General features: G+C 43.6%; 9 protein-coding genes across 9 annotated transcripts; 7 read left to right on the plus strand and 2 right to left on the minus strand.

Annotated features, from left to right (window-relative positions):
• Positions 1-106: 106 nt before the first annotated feature.
• Positions 107-4392, plus strand: O0I10_006081 (uncharacterized protein; the record flags this gene model as incomplete). Its single annotated transcript, XM_058486113.1, has 10 exons — positions 107-526; positions 655-714; positions 773-2181; positions 2250-2330; positions 2381-2496; positions 2570-2778; positions 2836-3015; positions 3083-3529; positions 3595-4071; positions 4129-4392. 10 exons carry the CDS (start codon positions 107-109, stop codon positions 4390-4392), a joined length of 3663 nt encoding a protein of 1220 aa, XP_058342987.1.
• A 307-nt stretch (positions 4393-4699) lies between these two features.
• Positions 4700-6308, minus strand: O0I10_006082 (uncharacterized protein; the record flags this gene model as incomplete). Its single annotated transcript, XM_058486114.1, has 6 exons — positions 4700-4849; positions 4915-5107; positions 5161-5261; positions 5318-5779; positions 5844-5950; positions 6026-6308. 6 exons carry the CDS (start codon positions 6306-6308, stop codon positions 4700-4702), a joined length of 1296 nt encoding a protein of 431 aa, XP_058342988.1.
• A 160-nt stretch (positions 6309-6468) lies between these two features.
• On the plus strand, positions 6469-7214 carry O0I10_006083 (uncharacterized protein; the record flags this gene model as incomplete). The annotated part of the gene is made up of 2 exons (XM_058486115.1): positions 6469-6625; positions 6715-7214. The coding sequence occupies 2 exons, from the start codon at positions 6469-6471 to the stop codon at positions 7212-7214; spliced, it is 657 nt and encodes a 218-aa protein (XP_058342989.1).
• Positions 7215-7393: 179 nt separating this feature from the next.
• Positions 7394-8074, plus strand: O0I10_006084 (uncharacterized protein; the record flags this gene model as incomplete). Its single annotated transcript, XM_058486116.1, has 1 exon — positions 7394-8074. The coding sequence occupies one exon, from the start codon at positions 7394-7396 to the stop codon at positions 8072-8074; it is 681 nt and encodes a 226-aa protein (XP_058342990.1).
• A 610-nt stretch (positions 8075-8684) lies between these two features.
• On the plus strand, positions 8685-10038 carry O0I10_006085 (uncharacterized protein; the record flags this gene model as incomplete). Its single annotated transcript, XM_058486117.1, has 7 exons — positions 8685-8910; positions 8984-9227; positions 9301-9356; positions 9416-9579; positions 9645-9733; positions 9808-9847; positions 9910-10038. The coding sequence occupies 7 exons, from the start codon at positions 8685-8687 to the stop codon at positions 10036-10038; spliced, it is 948 nt and encodes a 315-aa protein (XP_058342991.1).
• A 1319-nt stretch (positions 10039-11357) lies between these two features.
• On the plus strand, positions 11358-12736 carry O0I10_006086 (uncharacterized protein; the record flags this gene model as incomplete). Its single annotated transcript, XM_058486118.1, has 6 exons — positions 11358-11663; positions 11800-11944; positions 12027-12093; positions 12167-12527; positions 12590-12635; positions 12687-12736. The coding sequence occupies 6 exons, from the start codon at positions 11358-11360 to the stop codon at positions 12734-12736; spliced, it is 975 nt and encodes a 324-aa protein (XP_058342992.1).
• A 1206-nt stretch (positions 12737-13942) lies between these two features.
• Positions 13943-15658, plus strand: O0I10_006087 (uncharacterized protein; the record flags this gene model as incomplete). The annotated part of the gene is made up of 8 exons (XM_058486119.1): positions 13943-14171; positions 14236-14314; positions 14367-14416; positions 14522-14602; positions 14670-15002; positions 15061-15112; positions 15181-15403; positions 15461-15658. 8 exons carry the CDS (start codon positions 13943-13945, stop codon positions 15656-15658), a joined length of 1245 nt encoding a protein of 414 aa, XP_058342993.1.
• Positions 15659-15775: 117 nt separating this feature from the next.
• On the plus strand, positions 15776-17004 carry O0I10_006088 (uncharacterized protein; the record flags this gene model as incomplete). The annotated part of the gene is made up of 5 exons (XM_058486120.1): positions 15776-15931; positions 15997-16088; positions 16145-16183; positions 16267-16363; positions 16426-17004. 5 exons carry the CDS (start codon positions 15776-15778, stop codon positions 17002-17004), a joined length of 963 nt encoding a protein of 320 aa, XP_058342994.1.
• Positions 17005-17516: 512 nt separating this feature from the next.
• O0I10_006089 (uncharacterized protein) lies at positions 17517-19539 on the minus strand (the record flags this gene model as incomplete). Its single annotated transcript, XM_058486121.1, has 7 exons — positions 17517-17722; positions 17786-17982; positions 18046-18086; positions 18162-18963; positions 19018-19047; positions 19110-19307; positions 19385-19539. The coding sequence occupies 7 exons, from the start codon at positions 19537-19539 to the stop codon at positions 17517-17519; spliced, it is 1629 nt and encodes a 542-aa protein (XP_058342995.1).
• Between the last annotated feature and the right edge of the window lie 666 nt (positions 19540-20205).

Below are 20205 nucleotides of genomic sequence, written 5' to 3' on the forward strand. Positions count from 1 at the left end.
CCGAATAAATGGGAGATGTTACACGAAGCAATTTGGTTGGATCTATCCATGGTTCTCATCCTTTTTTCTTTCCTTCTTGTTGTCTCTTTCCTTTCTTTTATTACTCATGTTGCCTAATTCTCGTATTGTACCGCCTCCTTCACACTCAATGTCCACTCATTCTTCTCAACCACACCAAGACGCGTATCGAAAACGCTCATTGTCAGCTGCTGCTCCTCCAAGTCACTATCACCACCACAACCAACAACAACGATCCGACATGTCATCTTCAAAGCAGCATTCCAAAAGTTTTCTTTCCAGATTTCGTGCATACCCACAGTCGAATGGCAGTATCAATTCAAAGCCTCCAACACCTTATTCTTATCATGAACAACAACATCGTCCTCACACTATGTCTACATCATCCAGTATGGACTCGATCTCAGATTCAAAGTACGCGTCCAGACAACGACATGCATCCATGATTAGTACGAGTAGATCAACAACGGATGCTGCAGCCACTCCTAATGATGCTGTATATAAGAAGGTAAGCCAGGAGAGAAAGATGAGAGAGAGAGAGAGAAAAAGAGGAAAAAACAAGACCAGATCATACATGAACAACATGGAAAAAGGAGAACAAGCATTGATGATAAGACTTTTATGAAACGCATGTAGCCGAATCAAAAAGGAGCTATCAAAGGCGGCCTGGGCAGGATCTTTCGCAAATTAAGCAGGGTAAATCATTACGGGGATTGGTTGATGCTTTATGTACAATGCTCATCAATGGTTTTAGGCGAATGATGAAGATGATGATATGCTGGATGATGCACCTCGAGTACGACCTATCTCTGGAGATTCAGGGCATCGTATTGCAAGTCGTACACCTCATCGACACAACATACCACTTGCACCCGCACCACCGACACCGCCACAATCAACACCTTCTTCCCGTTCTCCTCCTCCACCACCCCCAACAAAAAGCACCATCGTGCCTGATACTACCATTGCCGATATTCCATCCGATTACCTTGTTCGACCGCCTGTGCATAGAAGTGTTAGCAGCAGTGCTGCAACAACAACAACAACGTATCATAGTAACAAGCAAATACAGCAACCACAGCAACATCCACAATTACCACCCACACCACCACCATCTTCTTCATCGACACCTTCACCCACCTCTCAATCTCGTGGATATTATCAACCAAGGAAAACTCAACCCCCTGCTACTTATTCTATTTACAGCACATTTGGTCCTGATCCAACAAATGAAAATGCATCCAACACAGTTGACGATCTCACTCGTATTGTCAATACCAATGTGCAACGTCGTACACAAACCATTACATCTCCATCATCTATTCTTCTGGAGCACAATGACGATGACGATGACACCGATGATGATGAACACAGCAGCAATCGGCATTTAACTTTTGACGTGACCCCTATTGCTACGATTCAAGAAGAGAGTCGATCCATTTCCGAGAGTGACAAAGAGGATGATGATGATGATGATGACGATGATGAAGAAAGTGAAAGCGAAGAGGAGGAAGAAGTTGAGGAAGAAGACGATGTTTTTGTCGATGCCACAGGTTCTTCGCAAGATGATATTGAACGAGAAAAACGACTTTCCAAACGACTTAGCGGTGGCCATTTTGGTAGCGCTGGAGGATTGATGATTGCAACGACTCAACAACAAAAGCAACAAAGGAGACGTAGTCGACCCCCACCCGAGGATATTGCACAAGCGATGCTGAATTGGAAACGTCATAGTGGTGGTGCAGGCAAACGTTTCAGTGGTGCAGCATGGGCTGCTGCAGCTGCTGATCTTGCTGAAAAGAAGCCACCCACGCAAAAGCAACAACAGGATGAACAACAGGATATGGATAAGGAACAAGTACGACAAAAGGCTGCTGAAGCTTTGACTGGAAAGCGTTCTGAAGAAATCAAAAAGGAAGACAAACCGCCTCAGCCAACTACAACAAAGATTGCAGCAGACACAAGCAAGTTTTTGACAGACAACTCGTCATTTTGGAAAGATACCGACACCGACTTGTTCCAAGTACACGATCCTCGCCTTGATTCATCATCAACCTCCACATCTGATCAAAGTCAAGATGCAAAAGAAGCTGCTCAACATTTATGGGATGAGGACAATGTTATTACTTCTCGTGAACGGATCGCTGAATGGCTAGGTCAAGGGTAGGTGTTGGCTTTTACTATTGTTATTCAGCCTACGTATCGATCACTAACCTATTTTCCCATGTCAGCAAGCCTCATAATGCTGAAGTATTGGTTCATTACATGGACAAGTTTGAGTTCTCCCATATGCGATTGGATAATGCATTTAGGTAAGGACCATGGGATGGTGTACCTTGTTTACATTTCTAATATTATGCAGAAAGCTGTGCAGCAAACTCTATTTCAAGGCCGAAGCACAACAAATAGACCGCATCTTGGAGGTGTTTGCTAATCGTTATTGGACATGCAACCCTGATACCATATTGAGAACTGCCGGTAAGTTGTTTTTTTCTCTTCCAAAAATCATTCACGTGCATATCTCAGGAGACCTAATGTATGTTGCTTTTAGATGTTGTTTATGCAGTGGTATACTCGGTATTGCTACTCAACACTGATTTGCATGTTGCACAAGGCAATTATACCCGAATGACACGTCAAGAATTTATTCGCAATACGATGGCTGCCGTGCATGATCAACGCTCCGTATCAGATGAGATTGAAAGTGGAAGCTCCAAATTCTCCAAAGAATGGGAAGCAGATGTGGAGGCTTATTTACGAGTAAGCGTGTATAACAATGAACCCTGTATTCATGGTGCTAAATGCTTTCTACTTTAGGAATTGTATACTTCAGTCAAACAATACCAAATCCTTCAACCATTGTCTCGGCGTTCCACCATTGCACATGATCCTTTTGACAAACGTGGCAGCATCCTTAATGGTCGTCGTGTGGTTGGCTTGAAACGCAGCGTGGGATCTATTATTAGACGTTCTACCTTGGTAACCGATGAAGTGCAGGTAAAAAATGAAACATGATTTTCTTTGTTTGATCCTTTATTCATTGTGTGATTTTTTTCTTTTGCAGCCACGTGTAAGTTCTAGCTCCAATGCTCGTCCCTCCTCACCAAGTTCGAGGCGTGAATCTTTCTCATCGATTGGATCATCAACATCTTTTGGTTCAAGAGCACGTGCTTCAAGTCTACAGCATTCTTTCCAACCCATGATCAACTTTATGGAGGCTCATAGTTCAATCCTTTTCGAGAATCGGCCACCCTATATTAAGGAAGGCGTGGTGATGCGTAAACATTTATTGGAGAACGCCAACCAAAAAGCCAAGCATCGAGAATGGAGAGAGTGCCTATTACAAGTGACTGAAGGCGAGCTCAAGATGTATGCTTTACAATCAGGCGCTGACGTGGATCGCCGAAGTGTGTTGCGTGCTAGCAGTGCTAGTTTTGCCAATTTATCCGACAAGGGCTCTTTACAATCATCTGCTGCATCTTTTGGAGGCGTACCAAGTAGCAAGTGGGCTGTAAGTTATTATTCATTCATTGTTGTTGTATCACCTCGATATCAATGTTGTATTTCTACATATAGGCAAGTTCTCAACCACTCGCAAGCCTTGTCTTGAATCACACCTTATCGAACATCCTTCCTCCACCAGGCTATAATCGACAACGACCTCACGTATTTGCCATCCAGCAACCTGATGGTGGAGTCTACTTATTCCAGACAGCATCACAGGAGCAGTGCAATGAATGGGTAGCTACATGCAACTATTGGGCTGCAAGAGAAAGCAAAGAACCCTTACCAGGTGGTGTCAGCAATATGGAATATGGTTGGGGTGGATGTTTGCATGATGTTGTCATACACAAGGAAACGGATGAAGTACACGTCCAAGGTAATGATGATCCTGACGCAGTCAACATTTTCGATTGGAAGCCACCAACCCCACCATTGGTATCAAGCACGCTCGAGGAAGAACAACAACTTGAAGTTTTGAAGAAGCATTTGAACGCATTGGAACAAGAGATTGATGATCATAGAGAACTCAAACGCAAGATCCTTGCAAAGGTATGTGATATGACCCAAATAGGCGTGGACGAAATCCTCACATGTTTTTTTTTGTAGTTCCCAAGCAAGAGTCAAAATCATTACAAAGCCATCACCAACTGGGAGGCCAAATCTAAATACCTGCTACATGACATTATCAAATACCAAAACTACTGCGATGCATTAGAGAAGAGCATTCAGGAACAACAAAAGGCGGCGGAAAAATCACCTGTCTCCCCAGCCGAAGCAACCGATATCCATCTCGATTATACAGAAACCAGCGTTGATCTTGTCAAAGAGATCGGAGAGGAGCTGCGAGCAGCTCGTATTTTAATTACTTGATTTCCCTGTTAACCTAAAACTACATCTATACTCTGTATTACTGCTACACAAATACATTTGTAAAACATTGTTTGATTTTCTTTATTGTCACTTTGGCGTATATGGAATGCATTCGGCTGTTGTATGTAACAATGTAGTAGCACGCTTTGAACGATTACAATAGGAGCAACCAACGCTTTCATGGTCAATGAAAAGTATGACATGGTATAATGCAACAAGAGAGTGATGTTTATAGTAGTCGTGTGATTATATAGTACAATAACGTTGAAGCATGATAAAAGATTCTCAAGATTGGTATATATTTGTATCATGATAGCGATGTTGGGTGATGATTAGCAGAAATGGCAGCCATTTGTCTCCATACACCATCCGACCCTGCTTTCCAAAGACGAAGTTTGCCATCATCACCTGAAGAGGATAGGATCGTGCCTGTGATATTCCATTCCACACGCCAAACCTGAAAATAAGTAGCATGGTTGGTTGTTGACAATCATGGTGCCATCCTCCCAACCCTAATCTTACCTCCGCATGATGATCATTGAATGCAGCAACCAATTCAATTTGCATATGACGTTGACTATTCCTTTGCTTAGCGGTGGCTGCAGGCGAGAATTGACCATAACGGGGTGTCGATGAGGCATTATTTTGAGGCTCTGTCAATTTGAAGATGCGCACATAATGATCCTTGCTTGCCGTTGCAATCAATTGATATGATCTGTAGAGGGTCAAGATCAGCGCCAAAGGACTGTGAACATTCCAAGATCTTACCTTGCCATGCTAGGGGCCCAGCTCACATCATGTACTTCTTGCTCATGTCCTGGTAGAAATTCGCCTGGATACCATCGGCTATGACCATCATGTCTAAAAATCTATCCACAATCATTGTCAGCTAATGCTTAGACGTTGATAGATAGCATCTCCTTACCCTTGCACCGATTTCTTTGCCAAGGCCTACAACCATCATTGCTGTTGTGGTACGATTAGGACACCAATCGATACAATAGCCGCTATCAGCATCACCAGGACCATGTAACACGTTGGCTGAAGGGGGTACTGTTGTGGTAGGAATAGTGCCTTGTGATGAAGGTGAAATATTCTGCACGGCAGGGTTGACGGGGTTGGCGGTGGGTGTCATTACAGGAAAGGGACCCGTAGCTCCTTCTGTATTGGATAAACCATGGCTAGCGATTGAAGAGCTGCTAGAGCTTGTGCTGTTTGTGTTTTGTGGTGCTGATGTGGGTGGTTCTGGTAAAGGTGGATGGGGTGGTAATGGTTGATCATTATCCCGCAAGGCAATCTCAAATTCCTCCATTTGCGACCATTGTGTAAGATTGGTAGGCTCCAATGCTTCATAGATACGTACGATACCATCTGCTGAACATGTTGCCTAAATGTCACATGTGATGATGAGTTTACCTTGACTGGATATCCCTTGTTGATCTTTTTCTTACCAAACGTAATGCTCCAGCAATAGGTGAAAATGCGATATCCAATACAGCACCACGAGATTCCACCAAACGAAAGCGTTCAGCCCAACGTTTTTGACTCATTTTTGGTTCTAAATAGGTCATCCACTCACACTATTAGATTGATGATGCTGCATTGGGTTCATATACCCCGCACTTTGGATTACCAATAGGCTGCTCCTCCCATATCTTAACGAGCCGATCGAGTGAACAGCTTGCAATAACCTGCCCATATTCGGGATGTGCCCAAATAGCCTTAAGGATAGACGAGTCGTGTGCTTTCCAAGAGTCGTTCAATTCCCAAACAGCGGCATCGTCTCGTTCCACAAAGTCCCATACTTTCAATCGTTGATCGGACGAACATGTCACAAGTCGTTTGCCGTAAAAGTCGTAGGCAATGTCGTGGATAATGTCCTCGTGTGAAGTGTCAAACTTGGTGATACTGCTCATCGAGAGTGAAAACGCGTCGAGAGGGAGGTGTGTCCAGGGCAACGGGTTGAGTGGTGGTGGTGGTGGTTGGCAGTGAAGAAAGAAAAAAAAAGACAAAGATGGATACACGCCGACCGCTGTTCTTCGGAACAATTGTGTTGTTTTCCCTCTCTCTTCTCTTATGCTGCTGTCTCGCTGTTATTGCATCACTTTATTGCAAAGGAGAGCATTATCCTCTATTGCTGCAAGAGCAACAACATCATCCCATGTCGTAAAGTCAAGCACTGGCAGGGGCAACAATCTTCGTCCAAGCGAATACGAGCTAAGAGTCGGGTTTGGTATGTGTATAAAAGGGGTGTAGCCCAAAGGCAGTACCAACACCGAGAAACAATGCATAATGTTGACTCTGATCCTTCTTCTTGAACAGCGATCCGGGTCTTGCAGGATGAGCTCCCTCAATTCTTTCAACACGGGCTAAAGGAACACAGCATTTACTCACAACACATTGTACTATCCGATCCTCATTATACTCGACTCTCGGTGCCAGGGCGTACAGCATATTTGGGAATTGCAGAAACGCTTCGCTGGAGCCTAAGGCTCTATTTTGATGATATCCTGTTCGAGATCACGCGCCTTCGCGTTCAACCAGACCAGTTAGAAATACGATGGCGCTTAGAAGGACATCGTCACCCATCCTTGTTTCTAGGACGCATGCTGGGACTTCATACAACGGGGCCTATGAGACATTATGAAGGTGTATTCTTATACAAATTTGATTCCAAAGGATACATCAATGAGCATTGCATTCAACACATTGTGCCACCACCCAGTCGACGCATTTTATTCATACACTCTCTTGGAGGTCGATTGCGTGCATATTGGGAGGAGATGAAAAAACGTCGTGTTCCTGAATTAAGTCCAGTATAGTGGAATCATCAATAAAAGAGAATACCAAAAACAATACATTTACGCATTGTTCCCGAGATCTCATTGTTTGATATCTTGTTTTGCTCTTATAGACCGACAACCCCTTTGTCTATATAAATCAGCGTTGATGCACTCTGTCAGTAGCGTTTACATTTACAACAACGAGCTTTATTATCATCATGAGTCTTCAGTGCAGAGTGTGTGGCAAGGAGTTCCCCGAGTTTGATCAACGAGGATTTCGAAACGCAGGGTTTACCGCTCATCAAAATCGGTGCATTGGCCGAACAGCAGCAGCAGCAGCAAATAATCAAAATGTGCCTGTATCCAAACCATCGCCTCCAAGACGTCGTCTCCTTCCAGCTACTACTACTGCTGCTGTTACCATGGCATCCATCATTCCTCCTACTTCGCCAACATCCTCAATGCAAATGGATTATTGGCAACAACAACAACAACAGCAGCAGCAGCCTCAAAGCTATGCTTCCTTTTATTCGTCACCACCCCAAGCCATCATGATGGTATCGTCTCCTCCAACACAGCCTCCTTGTCCTCCTCCATCTCAGCAGCAACAGCAACAACAGGAACATTATCTTCCCCCAACAACCGGTGGTTACGTTATGCAGCAGGAACAACAATATCAACCCATGACAACCGTTGCCATCGCTACCGCTGCACAATCCCCTTCAACAACAACGCCTGTTTCTTGTTCAATGGATTTTCCCCCTGTTTATCAATGTGATTTTTGCGTTCCTCAGCATGGATACCACAATCCTTCTTGTCCACTGCTTCAAGTCTTCATTGATATGATGAATCAACAACAAGGTCCTTCCTACCCATCCTCTTCCTCTCAGCCTTTCTAGATGCACTCCTTCCCTTTTTTCTTTTACAAGCCGATTCCATTCCATTCTATCCCTTTTTTTCCCTTTTCTTAGTTTTCCATATATAGCCATTGTCTTTGTTCTATGCCCACCACACAACCCATGTTGCTACCATGTGCACATGCTTTTTATGCACGCTATAGTATTCTTTCTTCTTTCCGTATCCTCATTGCTGTAACCCATCATCATCACCATCATCATCATCATATGCATTCATTTATCATCAAGTATCGATACTTCATATGCCAATTACACTCCCCGACAATGACTCTCTGTGAATCACAATGACAAAAAAAGAATAATATCTCCAAAAGCAATTACAATGCGTATGTTTATGTATGTTTGTGAGTGTACGACAACATGTGTCATTTTATTGTGTGTACGAGAATCACATGGCAATGTCAAACTTTGCATCTCTTCTGTTGAGTTTCCCGTTCACGCCAAACTTTGGGGGGTTGATTGTTCTCCTCTTTGTCTATAAACCTCCACCACCACCACCTCCTCTCCTTCCCAGTTTGACGGAACCCGACAACCTTCTCCTCCGACAACTTTTATGAATTCAATGGGCGTTGTGCATCGGAAGCCAAGCAGCATGACCACCGCCGAAGAAATTGAGCTACGCGAGTCCATGGACGACGATCGTGCCAATCTTCTTGGTGACAAGAAACAAGCTACCAGCAAAGGCAAGCGACTCTTGAGCTGGCGGGAACTACCCGAATGGATGAAAGACAATGTCTATATCACTGGTGGATACCGTAAGCCTTCCGGTAGTTACATTCGATCCATGTACAGTCTTTTCTATATCCATAATGAGAGTGGTAAGTGATGATGATACCACAATGCATTGATGATAGTGGTCAATTGACAAGTGGATGATGATGATGATGGTAGTCAATATATGGAGCCATCTACTCGGCTTTTTGTTATTCGTTGGATTGGCCCTTCATTTCTTGTGGACACAGCCATTTGCAGATAGCTTGACAACATACGACTACATCTACTTTTTCAGCTTTATTGCCGGTGCAATGACATGTCTTGGTTTCAGCAGCAGTTTCCACTGTTTTTCAAACCACTCGGAACCAGTCGCAGCAAAATGGAATCGATGCGACTACGCTGGCATAGTAACATTGACGGTGTAAGTGGGATCGAAGAATCATTACTTTTGCACTACATTGCCGCTCATCGACCTCTATCACATGTTGTTGTAGTGGATCATTCTACCCATTATTGTATTACGGATTCCATTGCCATCCTACTTTACAAGGTATGTGAGCAAGAAGAGTGTTATGCATCGTTCTATTATTGACTGGGTTGTGCGAACAGTGATTTACTTGATTATGATTACCATCCTCGGCGTCATGACGACTGCTGTTGCCTTGCTTAAGCATTTCCGAACACCTGCTTACCGCTGGATGCGCACTACGCTCTTTTTGGCTCTTGGATTGTTTGGCATTGTTCCCACAGTGCATGGCATTCTACTTTATGGGGTATGTTGTTGTTGTTGTTGTCTTTGTGTACATTAGCTCGTGCAATGACTCACAAAGAATATTAGTTGAGTACATCGTTGGATACCATATCCTTGGGTTACTTGGTTTTGATGGCCATTTCATACGTGGGCGGTGCCCTGATTTATGCATGCAGGTAACTATTACTGCTCTTGTTGATGGAAGACTATAAAAAGCATACCGACTGAATGAAAATCTTTGTCTTGTCAGGATCCCTGAAAAGTGGTACCCGGGCAAGTTTAATATCTGGGTAAGTTGACCATATTGTATAAAGAGAACAATGATGATGGTTGACCTTTATAACTTTTATAGGGTGCGTCGCATCAAATCTTCCATATATGTGTACTCATTGCTGTCGTCGCTCATTATATCGGTGTTATGCGAGCCATGGCTTTCTGGCATACAAAGCAAGAGAACCCTCTTTGTCTCAATTACATGTAAAAAAAGCACACACACACAATGACTATCATCACCATGATAGACCCCCATTTTAGATCCCATAAAGCATCACATATTTAGGCTGGTCCAAAACAAGTAGTATTATTATTCGCACGAATCATCGTTTGATAAGCATTTGGAGGTCGAGGAGGAGGGATGTAGTAGTAGGGTGGGAAAAAACGTCATAACATTGAGATGGTAATGCATTTATAAACACGTGGCATTGGCATTAGGTCTGTGTGTGGAAGCAGTGCAAATATAAGCTGTAACTTTACATGTCATCCTATCGTCATCGTGCAAGGTCATGCAAAAAGAAGACAAAAGAAGCTATATGCCGAACCCCCAATCAATCGTACAGTGATGTCCATCCGAGTTATAGGGTCGATGTCGTAACATTAGTTATGATCATTTGTGATTACTGCTGGTACCAATTGTCTTTGAATGTAACGTTTCTCTATGTTGAGCATTGCTAAAAGTGCTATTGTTGTGGAAAAAAGAGATATGCTAAGCACAGACGCATCGTTACACAAGCACATGGGCTTGGTGTTGGCCAAATCCATAGATATAGTAGTACATGGAAGGAATCGATATGCATCTGCAGCAGAAGGTATCCACCTAGAGAGAGAGAGAGAGACAGTAAGCTCCCTTTGTGTGTGTGTCGTCGTAGTGGTATGTTGCTCGGCATGAAATGCATAGAGATGAATGAATGAATCAAGTTATTATTTGTACCCTTGATGCAGCAGCAGCTGCTGCTGCACAACAATGATCTATAATCATCATCCAAGGAGATAAAAATCATGGCTTTTGAAAAAGGATGTACATGACATATTGTCCTGCATCATCATTATCAGCAGCAGGGTTAACTAATCCCCCCTAATTAACAGAGATGAGCCGCAACTCGATATATAGGTGTGCGCCACACATGCCTCGTGCTTTAAGTGGTGTATATCGGAGCCATCCCATACACGTTTAATCGACCTAATGAGGACAAGGAGAAAGCGATAATAGAGATACAAAGAGCACAGTGGAAGAAGGAGATAAGAGTGATAGTAAGAGTGTCAAATTAAAAGAGTGATTCAAGATCAATGATTATAGTGACGCAAATAAGGGTAAAATAGGCAGCATATCACTTGTCTTTTGTGTGTGTGCGTGTGTGTGTGTATGTGAATGAATACTCTGTGTGTGTGTGTGTTGCGTGCTTTTTCTCTCTTCCTTTTTCTTACATTTGCATCTTTGCTCCTCTCTTTCTTTTACTTTTTCGCTCTCACCACCACACTCCCCACCCCCCCTTTTGTACTTGTTCTTCTCTCTCGTTATATAATATGCTCTCTGCAGCACTCTCGGCTTCCACACCGCCGTCAAACGATACCCGCCGTCCACCTTCAGTCAATAATAGCGATGATTCTGGAGAACAGCAGCAACAACCAAGGACAGCTCACATCCGCATTGTACCACACTTGGATTCATCTCGGTCGCTAGTCTTCAGCATCATTGAGCGTGATCTAACAGAGGATACAGTGCTCAAGATTGGCCGTTTCACCGATCGGTTTTTGACTTCCAATCGTATTACCTTTAGAAGTAAAGTGGTTAGTCGAGGACACGCAGAGATATGGAGCTCAGGTGGCAAGGTATGTGTGTATCCATTACTACAGCAGCAGCTGCTGCTATTACTACTACTATTGGCATGGCATTCGCGACTCACCACACATTAATTTGATCCTTCCTTCCTTCTTCTTCCTTCTTCCTCCCTAATCTCCTTTCTAGGTCTATATCCGTGATACAAAATCATCCTCGGGGACGTTCCTGAATCATGTACGATTAAGTGCACCAAACCAAGAATCAAAATCGTTTGAATTACAAGATGGCGATATCATTCAATTGGGTGTTGACTATCAAGGAGGAACAGAAGGTAAAGCACTACTTTTGTCATGGAAGATGAAGGATTACCCTCATGTTGTTTACTTACACATACACATTTTATTATTCGATAGAAATCTATCGTGCCGTCAAGATGCGTATCGAGGTGAATCGAACTTATCAGCAAACCAATACTTTTAGGTAGTGTGCATAATTTGGGGGTGTTGTGATACGGAGCTTATATATGCATGCTGATTTTTAACACATCCATTAGTCTCAGCACATTTCAATCCCTACGAAACCTAACCACACCACCCAACAATATCAGTGTGCTCGATGCTGCCATGGGATCCAATACAGCTCCTACCTCAACATCCACATCACAAGCAGCAGCAGCGGCAGCAGCAGCGGCAGCAGCAAATCGTTCTTCAACAGGTGAAGATCCACGAGTAGAGGAGTGTTGTATTTGCCTTTATGCATTGGCCCCATTGCAAGCACTCTTCGTGGCTCCTTGTTCCCATACTTTTCATTTCAAATGTTGCCGACCATTGCTGCAGCATTATCCAGGATTCCAGTGCCCATTATGCAGGAGTTACTCTGATTTGGATGCTAGCGTGGCTATTGAAACGGATGAGGTACGTTTTTGCAACCCCCTCCCACACACACACACACACCATATCTAAACCTTCTCCCTTAGGTGTTGCAAATGCTGAAAACCAAAGAGGAACCCATCAAAGAAGAAGGTAAGCATATAATTATCCATACACACGACCTATATACTAATGACATAATAGACGCCCAGGATCAAGAGCCGACATCATCATCGTCACCCCCACCATCATGATCATGACCCATTTGATTCTTGCAGCTATTATCATACACCATTGTTGAGTTTGTTTTCTATTATTCTTGATAAAAAAAGACAATGCAAGCTGGGCATAGTATACATTGTGGGATCGACATCTTGATGCATGCACAATTGTCGTGGTTTTCTGCATTCATATCATTTGTGGACTGATGCCTCTAGAAATTTTGGACACAACCACCCAAAAGTTGGCGCTTTTGCATATCAACATCTCAAGGCCTTTCAAGAATCCTTTCGAATACGCAATGGTCTCCTCTATAGCCGAATCCAACCCGTAAAAGTGTACACCATTGGCATCATGTCTCGTCACACACACATCAAGCAAGGTGGATCAACACGTGTTGTTGTCAATGTATGCAGCATGACGATGACTACTGGTAGCTGGAGCGTTGAAATTGCTATGCATCCATACACAGCTCCATGTTGATGCGTACGTGAAAGTGTATAGGTATAGCAGCTGCTGCATGAAAGGACCAATGTTTTGCTTTGCGTGGGCATTAGAAATAAAGTCGAGTCTCTGATGGATGATGGATCAACCGATACGGGTGCTACAAGCTTCACACATAGAAATGAAATGAGATTGGGCGAAAATGTAACCAGCGTGTAAAGGTTAGCACAAGAATAAAGGTGATTGTTTGATGGAAATGTTCACAAGGCCGTGGTAAAATGATGGGCGGGGCGGATTGGAAGGATTGGAGCGCCGCACCGAGATGTTAATACCATCCCAGCTATACCCTACCATATATCAGCACGTGCAGATCACAGGTCATCCGCCTGCCAGTTTGAAGATTATTCTATTTTCCATTGTCATGTCATGATGGTCTCCTTCCATTTGATGTATTTGCTAAAGACATCATCTTCGTATATGATGTTGATGAGTGGCAAGGTACAGTGATAATGATAGGACCCATTTAATGATGAATGGCAGAGCATGTGGTACAAGTACCTGGCTAAATTTGGTACGAGACAAAAAGCGAAGAGAAAAAAATGGCGTTATCCACGTCCGGATATCCGCCTTCCTTTGATATACATCTTTTGGCTTATCAGATCATCACCCCTGTGTCCCTTCTCTTTCCCCGCTTTTATTCATTTCGGTCATTCGCTTTGTTTCGGTCTTGATTCGATATTTATTTTTTTCCCCTCTTTCTTTCAGCTCATCACCTTATCCTCTTTGCCCCCACACACATGTCAGCCGCAACAGCAGCAGCAACAATAGCCATACGAATACCAAAACGACATACATGGCTTACCATTGCATCCACCAGCACAGCAAGACAACCATGTTATCGACAGCGATCCGCATACTACACAGCCACTGCCGCTATTACATTATTACGACGCACGCACAAAACGCATAGTGGTACCAGCCATGATCATCACCATGTCGATTTGCTCACTACAATGCAACAATCGGGTATATTAAAGACGACAGCATCAAGCCAGCATTTTTGCTAAAATGATACAATCTCGATATACAGGGCAAAAGGGTATGCAAATCACGATCATTGGTCTTGCTTCGAATGTTGGGTTGACTGTCACCAAGGGTGTAACCGGATGGTAATACATGGCAACCATCAACGAGATATACAGCTAATGGTGATTACAACAGGGCCATGAATTCAGCAGCATTGTTGGCCGATGCAGCACATTCCCTTAGTGGTATGCTTAATATACATGATGATGATGATGATGATGATGATGATGATGATGATGATGATGGCATAATATAGCAGGTATATATATACTAAGACGTTTTTGTTGTAGATTTGCTCGGTGATTTTGTTACCTTGTACACATACAAAATGTCGAAGCGGCCACCTGACGCATTATATCCTTATGGTTATGGTATTTGAGAACATCAGCGTATATACTTTGGAGATGGTGTTATCCTCATTTCAGCATGTAAAAAAAGGCAAATACGAGACCATTGGGTCACTAGCACTCTCATCTCTCTTGATTGCGGGGGCTGTCGGCATCGGAGTCCATTCATTAGATCTACTGCAAAGCACACTGACCACATTATATCCGGCAACACAAACCTCGGCAGCCGTTGCAGCAGCAGCAACTACTACTACCACCACCACTACCGCAGCAACAGCAACAGGTGTTATGGGTGCTGCTACTAATGCCACACCAGCTGCATTTGCTGCCATCCCATCCATGGCTGGTGAAACAGCACTGAATCCCAATGCTGCATGGTTTGCTGCTGCAAGTGTGGTGATAAAGGAATGGCTATATAGAAAGAGTAAGTCATAGATCGGATGGATGAGCATTGATAGGATGAAGCTCAATCATGTCAATAGCTCTCAAAGTGGCACGTGAAGAACGAAGCGAAGTATTGGTGGCAAATGCATGGTAAAGACAACGACGTTTGCATTCCAAAAACTCGATTCATTATTGTAACATGTATACATTTATTTTAGGCATCATCGAACAGATGCATTATCAAGTGCAGTGGTTATGTTTGCTATTGTAGGCAGCTATGCAGGTCTTCCTGTGCTTGATCCTCTTGGCGGGCTGGTGGTTGCTGGCATGATCTTTAAGAGCTCAATAGAAATGACAACATCCTCCCTAAAAGAATTGGCCGATAGGAGTATAGATGCCGATGATCTTGACAAGGTGAAGAGAACAATGATGCAAATGAAGGTTGGTGTTGACAAGCCAATGTGCCCAAAGCAAGAGATAATAACAAGGAGGATGTAGAGAATGGAGCCACACATCATCGATTTTCATTCGTTGCGAGGTCGGAAACTCGGCCCGTATTATCAACTTGATATGGCACTCAAGGTTCCACCCCATCTCAGTGTACTGGACGCGCAATGCATCGAGCAACGGGTGCGTTCAGCTGTGCATCGTGATTGTGAACATGTCCAACAGGTGCTGGTGCGCTTGGAAACATAGAATGATGATGAACACTGTCTTAGATGTTAGATGTTACACACACTTTGTCATTTACCCTCCTGCTTATAAAACCCCACCTTTTTGTTTTACCCTGTTTCAATCCTCCAAATACTCGTCATGGTGCGCAACATTCCCGTCATTGACTTTGCCGACTTTGAGAGCGACCCAAAGAAAGTGGCCGGACAAGTGCTTGATGCTTGCAAATCCATTGGCTTCTTCTACATTGTCAACCATGGACTCCCCAAGGACCAAATCGAGAAATCCTTCCAATTGGTATGCGATAATGGGATATAGCCATTGGTTGAATGATACGGTGTTGTTGACAGGATGATGGATAGGCAAAAGAGTTCTTTGACTTGCCAAGAGATGAAAAGCGTCGATATCTGATTCAAGAGGACAATCATGGATACTCGGAACTGTATAGTGAAACGTGGGTATAAACATGATTGTAGTTGCGTCTATGATATTCATATGCAGCATGATTAGTTTGGATCCTGAGAATCAACGTCAAGGAGATCACAAAGAGTGGGTACCAAAGGGAGGAGGAGCGGCATTCTTATGTATGTATGTTGGTGGAAGATGACTCATACGTGATGGATTGGTTGTAGAGGATTCAACTTTCGAAACTTTGTGGATGGTAAAGCATTCCGAGAACTACCCGAGATCTTTGCAAAGGATCAGCAATTCGTTGAAGGTTTCTCTCGAGTGAGTCACGTGATTGGGATCTTGGTTACAGGTGCAGTGATGCCCTAATTCCTATTTTTCAGGCTTGCCATGCTATAGCTATGCGTGTATTGGAAGCATTTGCGATTGCTTTGGAGATCCCTGAAGAACATGGTGGTGCTAGTTGGTTCAAGGATCGTCATCCTTACGACAAAAAATCGGGTCAAATCTTGCGTTTCTTGAAGTATCCACGTGGTGGCGAAGAATCCTATAAGGAGCCTGTACGTGCTGGTGCACACAGTGATTATGGTAGCATTACCTTGCTCTTTCAACATGACGTACCTGGTCTCGAGGTGCAGGCGAGTCGTACTGAATGGATCTCAGCACCATTAATCAAGGATGCTATCTTGGTCAACGTTGGCGATCAAATTGAGTTTTGGACAAACGGCTTGTTCAAGTCCACCATGCATCGTGTTGTTTTCTTGCCTGAGCACGCACATGTGGATCGTTATTCTATTCCTTTCTTTGTTCATCCAAGTGATGAGACTTTGTTGACACCTATTCCAAGCACTATCGTACCACCTGCCACCAGCAACAAAGGAGACGAGATCATTACTGCCGAAGAACATTTACGGCGACGTTTGGATGCCACTTACACATATGAAAAACCAACCCATGATTAGAGTTAAATGAAAAGTGGATTCCTTGTAACTAGTACTTGTATACGTGTAGTCCTACCAAGTAAAGCTAATGTTGAAACAGTAATGTGCTTAAGCAATAATAGTTTTTATTGTAACAGCATTCTGGAGGGAGGGTGAATCTTCGACACATCGCCATTATCATGCTCACATTAAGATGTATACGGATATTTCGATATCGAAAGAATGGACGCTCCTATCTAGCGATGAGAACAAAGGGTAGCTGAGGATGTAGATGATGCGATTCGTTCAAGCCATGCATGCGCTGCTAGTGTCCCGTCATACAACTGATGTTGCGCTTTCACTCACTGACAACATCTTCAATCCACCCATTTTCCCCACAATGTGAACACGAAGACTCATGGATCATAAATAAGCTAACCAAATATTAAGAGAACGAGAAAGGTATAAGTCAAAAAGAGTACAAAGTAGTTGGATGGGTTGGAAAGAGGGTGTAGGGCTTGGGGGAAATTGTAGTAACTTGTCAAATGAATGGATCAATTGTGACCAAAGAAGCGGGTCATGACGTTGAGGTAATGTGAGCTGATAGTATCCTTGTCGTTTTGATACATTGTCATAAGGGTGCCCATCGCCAACATGAATAAGCCGACATCACCGTTGGGAATATTGCGAACGTATCCACTCTTGACAAGAAGCTTCCACCATGATTCCATGGCACGTGGCAAGCAGTATAGACCCAATTCTAGAAACCATTGTAAGCATTCTATTGCCTTTGCTGATCCTTTTACCATCATCGGATACTTACCCAATTGACGACTTGGGACTTCAATGGCTGTCATTGCACCAGCAACCAATCCTGGGATAAGGTATATCCATGTTCGTTCCTTTTGTATAACAGGTCGTACTGCACAAGGTGTAGCGAATGCTGATGCCACGTACATGGCGAGGAAAAGACTGGATCGTAAGACCGAATAGGCGAATTTGCGGGAAATGTTTGAAGGACTGTGATAAATCAGAGGGATATTAGATCACTAGCAAACCCACTTAAGGAAGAAAAAGACTTACTCTTTGGTGAGCTGACCTGATCGGAATACAAGTGTCATGATCTATGAGGGTGATACAATTAGCTTCCCCCACGCATAAAACCCAACTCCGATATGAACATGCAACCCCACACATACCACGTTGAGAGGAACATAGAGCTTGAGGGCGCGGAAATATTCATCGCGGAACAAAGTAAGCTTGCTTCGTGTACAACTTGGATCCAAGGGGTGTTGCAATGCACACATGATGAAGTTGTGTCGAATCTTGGGAGGAATAATGGTGGCGATATTGGGGCTGACGTTCTCTGCAATGAATTCACGACTACTCATGCCAGGTGGTAAACGAATCGAACCCTTTTCTTCTCCAAGCCGTGCCACCGTATCACCAATCGCTTGTGTCAATGGTGCAGCCATGCCACCAAAGTCACCTTTCCATCCAGAGTGTGTGAGAAGAAAAGCATAGTATGACTTGGGAAGTGTCTCTCCATGGAACAAAAAGCCGTAAATGATTTGTGAGCTTGCAATCATCATGACAGCCACACCTGCCCATCGTTGCATGAATTTTGCGATACGATCATCCCAATGCTTTTTCACTTCCAATCGCCGTGGTTGACCAGGTGCAAATCCTTCTCGATCAATCTTCTCCTTGAGCTGTGTCAATTCGCGATTGTATTTGACCTTGCGATGTTTGGCCCATTGCTTCATACCCCAAGCGCCCGAGAATTGGATGCTGCGAGTCAACAGATACAACATGATGGATTGACGTCGACGCTTATCCTTATCAATGAAGAGTGCCATGCCTGCAACAGCACCAGCAATGAAGGCGTTCAATCGATCAGCACCGGGATCACGGTTTTTACGGAATCGGCGTAATAGACAAAGGATGCCCTTGTAGCTGCTCAAAAAGGTGCTCAAGAACAATGCAAACATCGTCGTATCTCTATAACAAAGGATAAGTATGTTGCTCCCCCACCTTGATTTGGATCATGCTTACCGTCCTGCCAACTGCTTTAAAAGCCCTGGTCTAAAACAATCATCATCACGTTAATGATCCCAACAATACATGCCATCTTTTCTCCTTTTTACCGTTTAAAGATCTTTCCAGAGAGGATCAATGGCAGTAATCCAATCAAGTACTTGATGCCAAATCCAACAACAAACGCCTTAACGAATCCTCGTACGCAATTTTGGGTACACGTCTTGCCTTCATGCTGACAATAGTCTTCGCCACGTTCTTGCTTCTTGACGGCAGTAGCTTCAAGTTGTAAACGGACCAAGTTTTGGCTGTACCATGATCGTGTGAATATAAAACATTTGTGTATATGAAAACGTGGTGGGACACGACCCAGAGACGAGCTCACCTGCTCAGTCGTTTAAGCTTGTCTTGGAATGAGCGGATCGAAGCAAGCACCGTCTCCGTTTCTTTATCGGTGAGTAGCTTTGACACAATTTGCGCCAAGCTTTCAAGGAAGTTTTCATAATACGATTCGGGTATGGGCGGTAATGGTGTTGCCATTGTGAATGTGTATATAGTGGTGGTGCGTGTGTGAGTGGTTAAAAAAGAACAAAGGAACTGTAAAAGACCGTGGCGAGAGAGAGGGGGATATCAAACATTAAAACTCCTATATATAAAGCACCAGCAATTCTGGGGTAACCACAAGTGCATCACATGGTCAGACCCAACAAAGAGCGTCAATGACCCCAACTCTCTTGCTTGAAATGATTGTCTCGGCTGAATGAACAATAAAACCTCTTCAATATTATCGCCCTTCCTAATGCTTTCAACTTGTTGCTGTTGGCTGTTTTGTTGCTATGTCGTATCATGGCAACAACAAGAGGTGATACTTTTAGCTGTGTTTGGAACAACGTGGAAACATGTAATGCATCATTGTTCACTAATGGTCACCAGGCGACACCTGCAGCCGAGAATGTCTTGGAACTTGGCAAGTCTTGTTTTTTGTTATTCATGCGGTTCTTCTTTTGGGTGGATTTGATGACCAGCTATTATCCGTCTCAAACTCAGTGGTTGCGCACGAGCACTTTTTGCCACGCTTTCCTGAAGTAGCCTATTGTTGCCAATGTCAGCTTCATTTATTTACTAGTCGTATCACTTTACAAATCAAGAAGATAACCTTATTTCTCCATAAATGGGCAGGGCAATTATCATCCCTTAGAGAAAAAA

This window comes from Lichtheimia ornata (genome assembly GCF_029851405.1).
Source record: "Lichtheimia ornata isolate CBS 291.66 chromosome Unknown scaffold00026, whole genome shotgun sequence".
NCBI lineage: Eukaryota > Fungi > Mucoromycota > Mucoromycetes > Mucorales > Lichtheimiaceae > Lichtheimia > Lichtheimia ornata.